The 17,713-nt window shown below is 34.1% G+C and overlaps 1 protein-coding gene across 1 annotated transcript; it reads left to right on the top strand.

The window, feature by feature from the left end:
* The first annotated feature begins 275 nt into the window (after window positions 1-275).
* On the top strand, window positions 276-938 carry LOC148760709 (uncharacterized). Its single transcript, XM_088809671.1, has one exon. It carries the CDS (start codon window positions 276-278, stop codon window positions 936-938), a length of 663 nt encoding a protein of 220 aa, XP_088665797.1.
* The last annotated feature ends 16,775 nt before the right edge of the window (window positions 939-17,713 follow it).

The raw sequence follows: 17,713 nt of genomic DNA on the forward strand, positions 1-17,713 counted from the left end.
GGAGTGGCAAAGAAGTTAAAAGGGTGAGTGGAAAATCAATTGAATCTTCAAAGGAGCATGTAGATGATGACAAGGCAATTGTTGAGAAAGAAGTTGAAGTGGAAAAGATAGATAATGGGCAAGCTAAGAATCAAGGGGATTCTCAAGCAATTTATCCTCCACTACCATTCCCACAAAGGTTGAAATGGTAAAAACTTGATAAATAGTTTGAGAAATTTCTCAATGTCTTCAAGAAGCTCCACATAAACATCCCTTTTGTTGAAGGTCTGGAAAACATGCCAAGTTATGTTAAGTTCTTGAAAGACATCTTAACTAAGAAGAGAAAATTGGAAGATTTTGAAACAGTGGCACTTACTGAGGAGTGCAACGCAATAATTCAACACAAGCTTCCACCAAAACTTAAAGATCCAGGGAGTTTTTCTATACCTTGTACTATTAGTATATTTAAATTTACTAAAGCTTTATGTGATTTAGGTGCAGGTGTTTCAATCATGCCTTTGTCAATTGCTGAGAAAATTGGACTTAATGAGATACAACCTACCACAGTTTCTTTGCAATTAGTAGATAGAACAATCAGGTATCCTTTTGGGATTATTGAGGATGTATTGGTTAAAGTTGGGCATCTTTACATTCCGGTGGACTTCATTGTGCTTGAGATGGAAGACGATCTGGAAATTCCTTTAAACTTGGGGCAACCATTCTTGGCCACTGCAGGCGCAATCATTGTTGTGAGGGAAGGCAAGAAAACTTTCAAAGTTGGAGAAGAGGTAGTTGAGTTTAACATTTTCAATGCAAACAAAAATCCTAGCTCTATAAGTTGTTGCTATAGAGTGGAGTTAATTGATGAAGGAAAAGGTGAACTTATTTCTCCACCTACAATTGAGCAAGCACCAATCTTTGAGTTTAAGCCACCACCTCCACCTGTGAGACCCAAGTAGTCACCAATGGAGCATCCTCCACCACCATCTAATTGTCCTTTCGAGATTAGACAACAAGTAATGATGCTTTCTACATCATACTTCATGCTTTTTCCATGGAAACGCACAGAAAGATGGTGGGGTCTTTTCAAAGTAGTAAAGGCTTATCCTTGTGGAATAATTGAGATTTACAGTGAGGATACGGGAACAATCATGGTTAATGGGATGAGCTTCAGACCGTATTTCGAGGATGAAGAATTGGAAAAGGGGATGCTTTAGTCATTGTGACTATAAACGAGCGCTTCTTGGGAGGCGACCCAAGTTTCTAAACTTTGCTTATTTTAGCCTTTATTTTATTTAATTTTTTTTAGCTTAGTTAGAATTTATTTCTTTTGAATTATTAAATTTTTTTATGTTTCCTTTTGCAGGTAATTGGTAAAAAAATTCAAAAAAATAAAAAAAAAATTCAAAGAAAAAGTCAATGCCCGACACTCATTTTGAGTGCCGCGGCCTTGAAAAGAAAAAAACAAGGCACATGAAACAGAATGTTTCAGCATTACGACCCTCAAAGGGAGCACCGTGGTGCTAAACAAAGCAAGGATTTACAGAATAGTTGGATGTCGTGGCTCTCAACCTTAAGCGTCGCGGCGTTGGTAAGGACCATTTTTTTTAAAATATATTTTTTTCTTTTTCCCCCCACATTCTCCAACTTCTTGAGAGACGCGGCGCTTAAACCCTAAGCGTAACGCTTTGAAAATCCTCTCATATTTTTTCTTCTTCTTTCACTCTTCTTCTTTTTAGACCGCCATCCCCACTCCCATTCTTCCTCCTCCTGCCAATCTCTTGCCTTCCTCTGTTTTCTCTATTTCACTCCAACTTAATGCATATTCTTTCTACTTGGATTGCTTTTATTTTCCCTTTGAAATCCTGCACTCTTAAGGTAAGTACTCCTCCAAACATTGGGTTGTCAATTACTTTGTGTAGAGAGAGGATAAGGTTGGTGTTCATAGTAAATTTTATAATCTTTGCTACTTGAATGACTCCATTGTGCATGTTTGTTAATGGGTATTTCATACTTCCTCATGATTAATGCTTAGAGTGCAGAAAATTTTTATGATTAGTGCCAATTTCTTAGTACCCATATAATGAATTCATGGACCTTTTGTCTGCTGCAAATATAATTGATAAATGCTTTGTTGATGAGAGTAGATAATGGGTTTGTTTAATTTTGGATACTTGGTTGAGCATGTAAAAATAAATTCTAGAATTGTTGGTGCAACAACATGCAATAATTTTGATGAGTGCATTGTCATAGAATTATTTTTATATTTTTATGTTAGACTATTGCATATTGAAAATTATGATTATGAGAATGTTGTTTGAATGTTGTGAGCAATAGAGAATTTATGTTGCATCTTAAGGAGTGGGATGGACATGTCTACTTTTCCTTCGTCGCCTACATATTCTGACTCTGAGGATGATTTTGATGGTGACGAGGTAGAAGACTTGTAGACTACAGCTTCGGAGTGAGGGGTGTATTCTTGTCCTTTTTCTTTTATTTTCTTTTATCACATTGAGGACAATGTTCAGTCCAAGTTTGGGGAAGTAGTTTAGAATTTTGTTAGTTTATTTTTAGTTAGCTTTATTTATGTTTTGCATGTTTTATTGTGTTTCAAAAAAAAATTGAGATAGTTGCACCTTATTCATAATTGTCCCAATCCTAGGATGATATTTTAATTATCTTTTGATTCTTAGCTTTTGGGAAGCATATAGTTATGATTTAATTTTATGTGATAATCTTGTGTTAGCTTTATTTTAGAATGTCACTTCTAATAATTTGAGCACTATACTCTTTTACTTAGAATTTTTGTGTGGTTTAGAGAAATTTTATGTTGATGAAAAAGTATAGTGAAGTCAAGAATTCTAGAATTTGTTTGATTCTCTCTCGAGGTGAAATCTTAGATAACACTTAGGAGAAGAAGTGATTTAGGCCATCTTTGGATCGTTTGAACCTTTTTGAGCCTACCTTGTTATATTTATTCTTAGTCACCCTTTTTTAGCTTAATTTACCTTTTCTTTGTAATTACACAGTTATGTTAGCCTTGATCTATCTATTTAAATCTAGCAATTTGAACCTTTCACCCTTTAAGTATTTTAATCTTTCTAAAGAATGGTTTGAGCTTAAAGATAAATTGAGGGAGAAAAGTGAAAAAAAAAAGAAAAAAAAAAGTGATGGTTATTAGCAAAATTACCCCTTATTTAAAATTGTCAAAAATAAGTTTGGAGGTTGAAAAAAAGAAAAGAAAAGAAATAAAGTGTGTTGTACAAAGGAAAGTTTACTTCAAGTTTGTGGGTGCTATACAAAAAAAAAAAAATGAGCTCTTTATATGTCCTAGATTGATTAAGTGCTTAGGGTAAATTTGAGCCTAAATATATCCTTTATCATACCTTGACCCTGGCCTTACATTACGAGCTTGATAAAGACCTATTGATCATTGAATAAGTGTTAATCTACATTAGTGGAAAGAGAGATGAAAACAAACTTATGGGATCCTAGTAATAATCTACGCTTAGATTTGGCATAAACTAATCTGAATTGCATTATATTCTTTGTAAGAGAGCATCTATTCGACACACGAAAGTCCATTCAAAAAGTAAGTTTTCACTTGAATTGATGCATGAATTTAAGGATTAGCTGTATGTTACCTTAAGTTGGAATTTGAGTTAATTTCGAAGGAAAAATTGGAAAATCATGATTTGGTACTTCTATCTCTTGTTCAAGGATTTTTTTTATGTTCAGGTTTCTTTTTGTGATTTTCTTTTGCTCGAGGACTAGTAAAATCTTAAGTTTGGGGGTGTGATAATTCTATTTTATAGAATTATTTTAATCCAATTTTGTTAGTAAATATTAGCTAAGTCCTCAATTTTCAATTATAATTTATTTATTTTTAGTTGTTTTTATAATTAGTTTATTTTTAAATGAGTTATTTTAATTTTATGTTATTCTTTTTAATTTAGTTACTATTTATTGGCTTTTTATATTTTTTTTAGGAATAAAAGAATTGGGCTTAATTTTGGAAAGTGAAATGTTAAAAGACCTAGAATCTACTTGCATATGCTTCAGTATTTTAGCCATATCTTGAGTTACAGAACTTTAAATAATGCAATTCTTAGACCATTGTAAAGATAAGAGATAGAGCTACAACTTTCATGCATATCACTTTGCCTAGTTCTGCCTCGAGAATAGAGAAAATCGTGTCGAAAGATATTTTTCTAAGATAAGTCGAGAGACCTTTATAAATAATTTAGGACTCTAGGTTAGCAATTCACCCCATTGAAATAAGTTAAGGAAGAGAGGTAAGGTTTAGATGAAGTGTGAGGGATATTGTAATCCTAGGCTTCTTTGATTTGATATTTATTTTAAGTTATTATTATTTTGATTTTTCTTTTTAGTCTAAATTTTGGTTAATTAGTTTTAGTTAATCAATTAATTTTGATTGTTTGGATAAGATTAAAATGTTCTAATCTTAGTACTTAGTAAAGTTTTAGATCAATTCCCTATGGGATCGATACTCTGCTTGCTTATATACTATCTATTCGATATGTATACTTGCGTAGTAGGGTTTTAACTAACACCTCCCTTGGACAAATCAAATCATGCACAGTGGCCAACTAATGGAGAATCAGGTCACTTTCACGACAAAACCACTAGCAGAGAAACAAATCAGATGCGTGTTGAAGCAACGGGGAGAGAACAGATCACGCACAACGTTGAAACAACTAGCAAAGAACAAATCATCGACTAGAGAATACTCCTGACGTCGGCGTTACTAAGACTAATCTCAACAGATGGCATCAAAATACTGCAGGCGGGAATCACAGGCAGGATTAATGCCACCGTCCCTCTTTACCACCATCCCTGTAAGCACACAAATAGTCACAGAGGGATAGAAATCTACTCAACCATAAATCATATCAACGTCTAGAATTCATTCCTCGAATGGAAACACAAATCCACAAATAAGGCTATTATGCCATTATCATTCACAATTTCCTTATCAAACCTCAATTCACATTTATCGAGCTTTAATCGTCTTAAGCTCAATTAGGTTCTAAAAGCCTCTAAGTCTCTAAGGCATCATTCAATCAAATCATCTCACATATCATTCACCTAAGGTAATATACTCCTAGGGTTTCATCATAGCCTCTAGACATCCTAGTCTAGGCACACACACACAACATAGGCCACCCATGTAGCTCACATCACAGCGCACAATCGCACACAATTCACATATATACATATACACATATATGTTTTCTAGCCTAGGTTCATTTGTCTAGGCATACATATTTCATTCTAATACCAGTGCAGCGCATCTTTTATGCATCATGCATTGCATGCATATTAAGCTAAACCCACTCACTTTGACAATGGGAAGCACTCCTTGCTGAGCTTTGATTCGTTAACCTCCAATCATCGTCTAGCTTGCCAATGAGTTAATTTAGCTCCTTTTCCCTCTTCAAACACATTAGAACATCAAAAGATTAATTATTCTTGACTTTCGAAAAATGCCAACTTTTTAAACAATTAACTAAATCTTAGCAATCCAACTATTTAAGCTCAAATTCTTCATTAATGAGCTAAACCCATGCCTTGAAAGTCAGATTGCACAAGTCGTAGCTCCCAAATTCCTTAATTCAAGCAAAATAGGGAAAAATACCAAATCTGAAGAAAAGTCTAATTCGAAGTTATCAACCGATTAAATTGGAAAATAATCAATAAAAATGTTAAATCTTACCTGTATAATGGTTTTGCAAGCTCCAAATAGCTTCAAATCACTTCAAAAATCCATTTGGGGGCTTTTGGGTTTTAGGTTTCTAAAGAGAGAAAGGGAGAGAAAGAGCTGAGAGAAAGAAATGGAGCAAAATGGCCCGACACCTCTTTTTATTTTTGCCTTCTCTCTTTGATGTATCGGTACATTTGGCAATGTATCAATACATTTACCCTAATTTCAAATAAATGTATCGATACATTTAGATAATGTATCAATACATTTCAGGCAGAATGCCTCTAGGTGCTTTCTGCTTCAAATGTATTGATATATTTGGACAATGTATCGATACATGTTCATCTTTGGCCAAATCTATTGATACATTCTCAAATGTATCGATAGACTATGCTTATTGGGGCCTTTGTTGTTCATTCTGCCATGAATGTATTGATACATTGGGGTATGTATCGATACCTTCACCCTTGTAAACAGTTATAAGCTTTCCACAAATTCCAAAAATCCATGTTAAACACTCCAATATTATTCTTGGTTGATATTACACTGCAAATCATTCACTTAAATTAATCCCATACATATAAATTCACAATCATGACATCAAACTAAGATTAAAACCTCAAACTATGGGATTTATCATGTTTTGCTCAAAATTTGCCAAGTGTCAATATGTACACTCTTGAACACTAGGTATATATAGCATATCATTAAAGTCCTCAAGACTCCACATATTTCATAAATCATTCCTAGTTTACATAAAAAATTGGGGGTATTACAAAATCCTTACCTTTAGCACTTAGAATATAAGGTTTGGTGATGGGATTTAGTGGGTCTTGAATGGTGGAAGTTTAAGAGAAAATGATTAGAAGAACAAAAGAAGTGACAATGAAAGACTAGGTGTTGGTTTAGGGCTTTCAAACTCGTTTAAAGTTATTCGGGCAATCTAGGGTTGAATATATAGGTATAGGGTCGATCCTAAACTAGAATGTTCACATTTCCTTTCATTTTTCCTTCACAAGATCAACTATAAAGGGTCTATAGTCGATCTTGGACTAGAATGTGTGCACTTCCCCTATTTTTTTTATGAGACCTTGACCTTTATAGACTCGTAAATAGAAATATACGCGATATCCCTAATTAGGGGTAATTTTGTCATTTTCTCAATAAGCCCATAAAAGTAAGTTTTAAACTATATCATGACTTAAGTAGGCATAAAGCATAAATGAATGATGAAAATATCTGTGAAATTACAAGGAAATAAAAATTTTGATGATTTTCATGTTCTAGGGGCAAAATGGTAATTTTGTCACCCGAGGACAAAATGAGAATTTTTGGAATTTTACACCACCTGACACTTGTCATGCCCATGGATTTCAACCATTAACATTTTACATTGTGGATAATTGAAACATTTTATGTGGTGGAGAGAGATTGCTTAATGGATAAGTATTACACATGGACCAATGGAAACATGCCATGTGTCAAGCTTGGATTATTCTTGAATTTCCTTGTAACTCTCTTAGTCTCACCCATATGGCCGGCCGAAGCATGAAGTGAAGAGGAAAGGAAAGAACACAAACCCTAGGTGGGAAAATTAAAGAAAAAGTGTGGGATTTCAAGGATTAAGCTAATTTATGGATGGGCATTTTAGTAATTTCTAAGGGAGTGGGTAAGCTTGGGCCATAAATATCCTCTCCTTCTAGCAACTTCTTGGGATTTCCAGTAGCTTCTTCTTCTTGTTCTCTTCCCTCTCACGTTTCTTCAATTCCTCCATGGAAGCTTGATGTGAAGCTTTCATAACTTTCTCTCTTTAGCTCTAATTTTCATACCCTAGTGCCTTTTTTACTAGAATGCTTGTATTCTTCCACTCTCTCACTTTAAAACCCATGAAAATGATGAAAATCTTATTTCCATACTCTCTCACTAGTTAGGTGTTTTAGAGAGAGAAAGAGGAAGCTTTATTAATAGCTTGAGAGCTTTTGGAAAGAAGTTTAAAGTTACAAAGCTATCAAGGTGCTAACGAAGCCCCATCACCCCAATTAGATCATTAGGGGAATTAAGAGTCGGCTAAAGGCTCAACGAATACCAGTGAGTGGATTTGCATTTCAAACTTGTTTTGGAGAATATGAAAGATTCTATCTAACTTGTCTTAGAAAATGTACCATGGGAACAAGCTTTTAGTAAAATGATTTTATATTGTGAAAATGTGCTATACAATGGTTTATGTGTTATCACAATATGATAAAATGCATGATATGCATTGGATGTGTCTTTGCATGTTGATGTGGACCCAGCTATATGCGAGTAGGAGTGCACATAAGCCGTTGCTGACCCGGCTATGTGCGAGTAGGAGTGCACATAAGCCGTTGTTGGCTCGGCTATGTGCGAGTAGGAGTGCACATAAGTTGTTGCTGACCCGGCTATGTGCGAGTAAGAGTGCACATAAGTCGTTGCTGACTTGGCTATGTGCGAGTAGGAGTGCACATAAGCTGTTGCTGAGTCGGGTATGTGTAAGTGGGAGTGCACATAAGCTGTTGTTGACCCGGCTATATGCGAGTAGGAGTACGCATAAGCCGTTGCATATGAGATGATGATGATGGGAGGGTGTATATGATGATTGATATATATATATATATATATATATATATATATATATATATATATATATATACATATATGGTATATGGTTGTAAATGTAAATATGTGAGCATTTGATTTGTTGAAATTTGGGAGTTTACATGTGTTACATGTTGCTATTGTTATTTTAGCAGGATGGCTTGTTTTAAAGGAAAATGAGACTTTTTCCTTGATGTTCTGACTCTCGCTGTAGCGAGAAACTCTCAGGTTTGAGGGCTTTCACTAGACCTGATTCTCGCTGCAGCGAGAATGAAGTTTGCTGCAACGAGAAACTTTCTGTCCATTTTGGCTAACTTGTGGGTTTTGCTATATTTTTTGATTCTTTGGTACCATAGTTGAGTATGGACCTTTTAAGTGATTTACTCATGAGGGGTTCTACTAAGAACTAGAACAAATTGCATTATTTTGAGAAAATGAGTGCATCATGATTTCGATAAACATTCCTTATGGTATGCTTGTTCCCTTCTTGTTCACTCACTGAGTTTATGCTCACCATTTTCAACTTCATGTTTTTAGATTAAGAGACAGTCGGTAACTAGGACGAGGTGTCCTCGTGGACTTGTATCCATCTTTTGGTAGGTGTCTAGGCATTCAGTAGCTGTACATTCATCCGAGTCTCTCCGCTGGATATCGAGTCTCCTTTTATTGTGTATAGACGAACCTAATGTGAATTATTAAGATACATGTGTAGACAATGTATATACACATGTTTGGTATGCTAGTATGAAGTGGCAATGCTTAATATTATTTTGATTCTAAGTTATGATATATGACTTAGCAGTTTATGATGGAATGATGAACATATCAGATTAATAGGCTTGCTTGGGCTTAGTGGACTACGTCCATTGGGCGCATGCACCGGTCATGGCCAGGAATTTGGGTCGTGACATTTTCTTCGCAAGGTCAACCTTCTATGCACCGAGGTCAACTTCTTAGGTCTAAATTTACGAAAATTGTTCTTTTTAAGGCCTAATTCCATTTTAATTCCCTTCCACAACCTCCATAACCTTTAGTTGGGAATTCTTAAGGATGAAATTAAGGTTCTTTGGCTAGTTTTTACATTTCCTAAGCTCACCAAGTTAATTGTCTAATTTATCCAAGCAACAGAAACTACGAGTTTCACATTCTCTCTTCCTTAGGAAAATTCATTCTCAAATTTAGACAAATGTAATACCCCTTAGTTCTCAAATAAGTATAGGGGCTCAATTGGATGATGTTTTATTTGAATATTATGAACTAACTTGCTTTTCTAGGATTGTGCTGGAATTCAACATATAGTCTGAATCTTAGTTTCTCTTTTATTTATTATGAATGAATATAGTTTTGCTTATTCAAATTTGTTCTTAATGGCTTTAATTGATTGGCTAACAATTAATTGATATGTGAATCTAATTAAGACTAGATAGAAAGATTTTAGATTAGACTAAGATTTGTATAGTGAATGTTCACGTCACTTAGGTGTTTGATTCGCGATTAAGTTAGACATACGCCAATTGCCATACAAAGCCAAATTAAAACACTAGCTTAATGAACCTTTTTTAATTGATTACTATAGACATAGCTTTGGATTCTAGGTTAATAAAACCACCCATGAATGTAAATAATAAGAGAAGCTAGTGTCAGATGAATTCTTGAATGAACCCATAATCCTAGGTTTTAATCTATTGCCTCTCTCTAGTGAATTTTAAGTTTTTGTTAATTAATTTAGTGTTTGCTTGAATTTAGTTTTAGTTAGTTTTCTAAAAAAATTTAGTTATTTGAATAAGATTAGTTTGTCATAATTTTAGTACTTAGTGAAGATTTAGGAACAAATCTTTGTGGGATACGATTATAGACTTGTTATCTATATTACTTGTTTGATACGTATACTTACGTGTGCAAAATTGACAACACTTTTTTATAATCAAGAGCATGACTATGGCACCCTTTTTTTGCATAGCTTCATCCATGAATAAGGCTTGAGGTGTAGTCCATTAACCATGAATGCACTAGTATCCTTACAATCAATCTCTATTATACCACAAGGATAGACCTTAACCATTTTGAAAGGACCTAACCATTTTTATTTGCATTTCCATGGAAAAAGCTTGAAGCATGAATTAGAAGGTAACACTTGTTGTCTAACCTCAAAACTTTTTGTTGTAGGATATTCCTTGTCTCTTTAGCCAACTCATCAACTGAATCCATTCTATAGCAACTATCTATATAGGGAGGATACTTAGTTGTATTGAATATATTAAGCCTTACTTCTTCCTCTACAATTTTGAAAGTTATCTTGCCATTCTTCACATCTATGATTGCTCCTACTATACCTACGAATGGTCATCCAAAAATAAGAGGAATTTCAACATCTTCTTCCATCTCAAGCATAATAAAGTCTACAGAAATGTAAAGCTTCCCAATTTTCATAAAAACATCCTTTATAATCCTTATGGGGTACTTTATTGATCTGTTTCCTAATTGCAAGGTAACTATAGTAAGTTGTATCTCTTTAAGTTCAAGTTTTTTGCCAATAGATAGGCATAAGTGAAACACTAGTACCCAAATCGCACAAAGCTTCAGAAAACTCAACTTTATTAATAGTACAAGGAATAGAAAAACTCCCTAGATCCTTAAGCTTTGGTGGAAGCTTATTTTGGATTATAGCACTACACTTCTCAGTAAATGCAATTGTCTAAAAATCTTTCAATTTCCTTGTTTTGGACATGATCTCTTTAAGGCACTTTGCAGAAGAAGGTATTTGTGCCAAAGCATCTACGAAAGGAATGTTGATGTGAAGTTGTTGAAAACATTCAAAAAATTTTCAAATTACTTATCTATTTTCTTTTGTTTCAATGCTTGAGGAAAGGAATGAGAGGCACATCTAGCTTGACTTATGGTGGTGTGGATACTTCCTTCCTTTGCTAAACTCTATTAACTTGAACTTGATTGTTAGTAGTATCCTCTTGATTAACTCTATCTCTACCATCTACCACTTCTTTGCCTTTTACCTCATCATACTACTTACCACTCCTCAAAGTAATTGCATTGCATTGCTCATTTCCCTCTCTTCTAGTATTAGTTTCAATGTCACTTGGTAGAGCTCCTTGAGGTTAGTCGTTGATGGCATTGGCAAGCTAACCTATTTGCGTCTTTAGAGTCTGAAGTGGTGCCACTTGACTTTGAATGATGACATCAGTCTTTGCCATGTATTGCATGATTAACTTTTCCATAGATGGCTTTTTCTAAGGCATAAGAGTTCTAACTTGAGGCAGAAATCTAGGAGAAAAGTTTGGCTTAGGTGTTGATGAAGATTCTTAATTATTGCTCCAAGAGAAATTAGGATGATTTCTCCAACCAGGATTACAATTGTTGGAATACAGATAATTCTGCTATGTACTAAAATTTCCAACAAATTGTACAAGTTTAGCATTAATAGGACACTAATCATTGGAATGCCTATCTCCACATAACTTACATGTCACAAAAGGACTTTACATAGCATGGACACTAGTGTATCAATTTTCTTAGTTAGAGCAATCAAAGCATTAATTGCATCAAGCTAATGAATACTAGGAACTTTTCTTGAACCTAATCTCTCGAATGGCCATTGATAATTGCTGGAAGCCATCTTTTCTAACAAGTCATAAGCCTCATCAATAGATTTACCCATCAATGCCTGTCCTGCTGCAGCATCAATGGTGGTTTTAATTGGTCATAGCAAACCATCAGAAAGTATGTACTTGAAGCCATTTAAGTAACCCATGGTGAAGACATCTTCTTGGTAAATCCTTATACTTTTTCCCGAGCCTCATACAATGATTTCGAGTCCAATTGCATAAAGAAGGTGATATTATTTCACATTTTTGCTATCTTAGATAATGGAAAGAACTTAGCCAAGAATTTATGAGCCTAATCATCCCAAAATACTAATGGACTTAGCTAGAAGCAAATTCAACCAACTCTTTACCTTGTCTATTATGGAATACGGAGCCCAAGGTCTTATCTTGTCTTCCCTTTTCCACTACACTCCTTCAACTTGTGATGCAATTTTCTCCTTCTTACAAGATGAATTGGCAAAGTAGTAGGCATGAAAGTTGTAGCCCTATCTCTTAGCTTTCCATTGGCTTAAGAATCATGTCAATTAGACATCTAGAATGAGTGTTATGCTCAAAATCTAAAACATATACAGGAAAAGCATGGACCTTTTATGCATTCTTTTTTAACAAATGAAGCCCTTTCATTTACACACCTACAAAAGCAGTAAACTAACTCAAGAATAACTAAACTAAAAGAAACTTATCATCAAACTAAAATAAAATGACTTAAATTAAATCAACCCAACATGATTTGCTAAACTAAAACAATAAAAAAAAAACCTAATTTTTAAACTAAATTTCAAGAACTTAGCCAATTTAATTATCAAAATGTAACAAAAATAACTCTATTACATAGAGTTGTCACTTGAATTTATCAAATTCTTGCCATGTTAAAGATTTGGGAAATTTATTTCCAATTCTTGGTTCCCATCAAAATAATGCATTGCCACATTAAAGCTCATGCTTTGTTTTAATTCTTGGTTTTGCTTGATATTTTGAATTGCTATGTTAATCTTGCTTCTTTTGCCGTGCAAAGTTAATTGCATTTGTTCTTAACTTGCCATGTTAAGCTTGATCCTTTCACCATGCAGGGCCTATTACATTTGTTCTTTATTTGATATCTTGACTTGCCATGTTAACCTTGATCCTTTTGCTGCAATTGTTTTTTGGTTAATGATGCAACTTTTTGGTTTCTTTGCTTATAGCCTTTGCTATATTTTTCCTTTGATTTTATTTTCTGTTGCATTTTTTTTTTTTGAAATCTCTCCTTGATTTCTTCTTTGCTGCAATTTTCTTCTTGATTTCTTTCTTTTATATGCTTTCATTCTTCATCTTCCATGGTGCAAGATGGATTGCAGAAAATTTTTAGAACTATCTTGATTTTGACTAGCTTTTGTCTTGATTTAATTCACCAACTTATCTTGCTCATTTGATCCTCATATTTTACACATGATTTATAACCATATTGGCTAGACTTGGTAAAATTTTGAGACTACTTGAAGCTAATTTGATGGGCAAAACATAGAGTCAAAATTGAAGAGGTGAGATGTAAAAAATCATTCTTGGAATTCTAGCAACTTTTGTCTTTTAATTCAACAATTTATCCTCATCAACTAGATAGCTTCATCATTGTAAAAATTTGAATCATCTTTGATCCAAAAGACTTTTCTCTTTTCTTTTTTGGGTTGGTTTTAACTAGACTTGGCAATGAGCCCAAGCTGCCTATGTACCTTTAAATATGAAGGATCAAGGCATAATGTAGTTCAAATTTTTTTTTTTTTTGCCTTAACTTTTGCCTAAGTCATTCTTTTAAGGATTTTCAACTTAATGAGCTTTTTTTTTTTAACGCAGTTGAGGCTCTTACTAAGGAGCAATTGATCTTCAAGTGTAGTAACACTTCAAGAAATTTTTTTCTTTGCATTGACTTCTTGATGAGTACCTAAGATCCATCTTTCATCATCTTGAACCTCATTTGTGTGGTCATAAGTATGGCCCCCATTTTCTTCAAGATTGATTACTTTTTTTGGATTTGGGATTGACGTGATGGAGTCAAAAAATCCAAATTTTATAGTTGTACTCAACATATTAGGTTGAGAAACCATTACTGATATCAAATTTGATGACACAGCTTCTTCCTCAAATTTAATTTTCCCATCATTGTAAAGCCCCAAGATTTTGTTTTTTAAGACAACATTTTTTTGTAAGATGGCTAATCAAGCGGTGGTATTTGCAATAGTTGAGATCATTTACTCTATTTGCTTCTTCAGGTCACTTTATATTTGACAACTGAATGAGCTTAGCCTTCAAAACTTTTCCAACATGTCTGAAACATCTGAATCAAGGAAAGGATATTGCTTATCTTGTCTTTCCTTCAAAGCGGTTTTATTTTTACCTTTATTTTAGAGGGAACCCTTTACTTTTTTAGATTTCTTTGAATTGATCAACATCTTGAGGGCCTTGGTGTTTACAATCATAGATTGTTCATTTTCACACATATCAGACAACATTTTGCCCACTTTATGAATGTCATGATTTTCCTCGCCTTTATTTGGCTCTTAGACTCAAGGTACGTGATTTTTAAAAATAAACAATAAGCATGCTTATCTCTATGTTATTTGCACAAGTAGCTAACTTTTTAAAGGTCTTAGGTTTAATGCCTTGAAGTGTCACATCCCATTTCCTGAAGGGATCATGATTGGTGCATGGACCCAGACGAGCATAACTCGCAAGGCCCAAGCAAGCCTCTTACCATAACCTCATTAAACAATTCCTCATTTACATGCGGAATCATCTTATAACATCCATTTACACATGAAACCATCAAGCATGCATTCATAAAACTCATTGTACAATTAAAGCACTTCTCAACTTAATTGTACAAGCACAAGCATTTGGTATACATATATATCTAAAAAGTTCCACTATCATAAAGCACATAAACATTAGCTGTCAACAACACCCTCAGGTGTCCATGTAGGCTCTCGAGCCATCATCATAATCTCATACATAACATTATCAATATAGAATGCCCAACATGGCAACATTAACATAAACATATTCATAATTTATAAACACAAACATAAAGTAAAAAATCGACCCTCTAGGCGTTAATTGGCTGTTAGACACTTACCAAAGAATGAAAATTGGACACTGGTATCCACAACACTAGCTGTTATCAAACGTTATCACTGATCTGCAACAAAATAAATGGAAAAAATAATGTGTGAGTCACAAAGACTCTGTGAGTGGACACGGGAAGGGGACAAGCCAAGGGATAAGAGTATTTCGTAAACATGCATTTGTAATCTCATGTCTTACATAAATAGTTTAATCATAGAATTCATAAAACATGTTATTTGAACACATTTGAATAGCATTCGCATGAAAACATGTCAATATAGACCTTTAGGAATCCTTTACCTTTAAAATTCACATCAAATTCAATGAAACAACCTATTTTGCACCAAAACTATCGATACATTCTTGAATGTATCGATATTTTCATATATCTATTGATACATTAGTAAAATGTATAAACACATTTCACACAGAAAGCCTCCTAAAGCATTCTGTTTAGAATGTATCAATACTTTGAGCCTAGAACCCAAATTTCTAGACAAAATCCTCCATTTTAACCATTCCTTAAGTTCCTTTACCTCTTGAGACTTTTTGTAAGGCTCATTCTTCTTCACTAAGCACATTGTCATGTAAACATAGAGTAGAAATCATGAACAATGCTCAAATAACATTAAAATGCAACATGTTTTAAATATAATAATTATGATGTATATTCCATATACTACATGAGGTGATTGAGAAAACATGATGAATACCATGGGATTATGTATATGATGTATTTTCCATATACCTTATGAAATGAGTAAGCTGGTATGTGAAGGACATTCCACATGCCTAATGCTACGAGTGTGAGAACTTTATGAGTGCAATTAACTCCACTCTCACAGGGTGCAAGTGATGACTTCACTCCTATGATATATCATAAACATCTAAGGTGCAATGGGACTGTACATTGTGGGCCCAAGGCTAATGAGCGACATACCATCACAAAGTATGATTTTAATGTTAACGGAATGATCATAATTACTATATTATAGCATGTGCATACTAATGCTGTTTGAGCATTGCTCATGATTTGTACTCTATGTTGACATGAAAATGTGCTTAGTGAAAAAAATGAGCTTTAGAGAAAGTCTCAAGAGGTAAGGGAACTTAAGGAATGGTAAAAATGTATGATTTTACCTATAAATTTGAGTTCTCGATTGAAAGTATCGATGCATTCCAAACAGAATGCTTTAAGAGGCTTTCTTTGTTGAAGGTATCGATACATTTTACTAATATATTGATATATGTATGAAAATATTAACACATTCAAGAATTTATCGATAGTTTTGGTGCAGAATAGGTTGTTTGATTGAATTTGATGAGAATTTCAAAGGTAAAGGATTCCCAAATGTCTATATTTACATGTTTTTATACGAATGCTATTCAAATATGTTCAAATAACATGTTTTATAATTCTATGATTAAATTTTTTATGTAAGACATGAGATTACAAGTGCATGTTTATGAAATACTCTTATCCCCTGGCCTGTCCCCTTCCCACTTCCACTCATGGAGTCTTTGTGACTCACATTATTTTACCCATTTATTTTGTTGCAGATCAGTGATAGCATTTGATAACAGCCAGTGTCATGGATGCCAGTGTCCAATCTTCATTCTTTGTTAGGTGTCTGGCAACCACTTGATGCCTAAAGGGTCGATCACGTTCCGCTGACGAGTCAGTCTTTACTTTATGTTATGTTTAGAGACTATGAACATGTTTATGTTGATATTGCCAATGTTTGGGCATCTTATATGAATAATGTTATGTATGAGATCATGATGATGGCTCGAGAGCCTATATGGACACACAAGGGTGCTGATGATATTTAACATTTATGTTATCATGCACTATGACAGTGGAACTTATTGATACACATAGATGTATTAAGTTGAGCTTACACAATTAAGTCGAGAAGTTCTTTTGTTGTGTAATAAGTTTTAAGAATGTATGTATTACGATTATGTATGTTAATGGATGTGATATAATATTTCCGCATGTGATGATGAATGTTTGATGACATTATGATAAAAGGCTTGCTTGGGCTAACGAGTTATGTTTGCTTAGGTCCATGTGCGGGTCACAATACCCCCAAGAAATGGGACGTGATAGCGTTCTATTCATTCAATCAAAATTTACACAGGCTTTAAGGGATAACATAGGATGGCTCAAGAAACAGCCCTTTTGCTTTTTCTTTTACTATGTAAAACAATGGTGATAACTTGGATACACTCCAATCTAGACATAACCCAAAAACCTAGGTGACAAGCATCCGAAGAACTAAACTCGATCCATTCTATACCATATACCATCATTGATGTTTATACAAAACAAAATAACACAAAACTTGCCAATCTGTTCCACCCTTAGGGAGGATGCCACCTATGTCATAATCCTTAAAACCCAACCATTCCCCCTTTCATCAACTTGCTATTTGATGATTTTTTTTTTTAACATTATCTCCTTCACAAAAGGATTTCTAAGTGGGCTTGCTGCCTATTAACCCCATTTTTTACTAACCTATCCAACATTCCATTTACTTCCCTCAATGTATGGACTATTTACGAGTTGTTCAACTAGGTTTTCTGGCTTTCAATATGCAAGATAACCTTCCTAAGTTCCCATGGAGCTTCATCCAGATTTTGCCCTTATTTAACAACATTAATGGAACCA

Source organism: Theobroma cacao, chromosome 9, assembly GCF_053813885.1.
Source record: "Theobroma cacao isolate CCN51 chromosome 9, ASM5381388v1, whole genome shotgun sequence".
Taxonomy (NCBI): domain Eukaryota; kingdom Viridiplantae; phylum Streptophyta; class Magnoliopsida; order Malvales; family Malvaceae; genus Theobroma; species Theobroma cacao.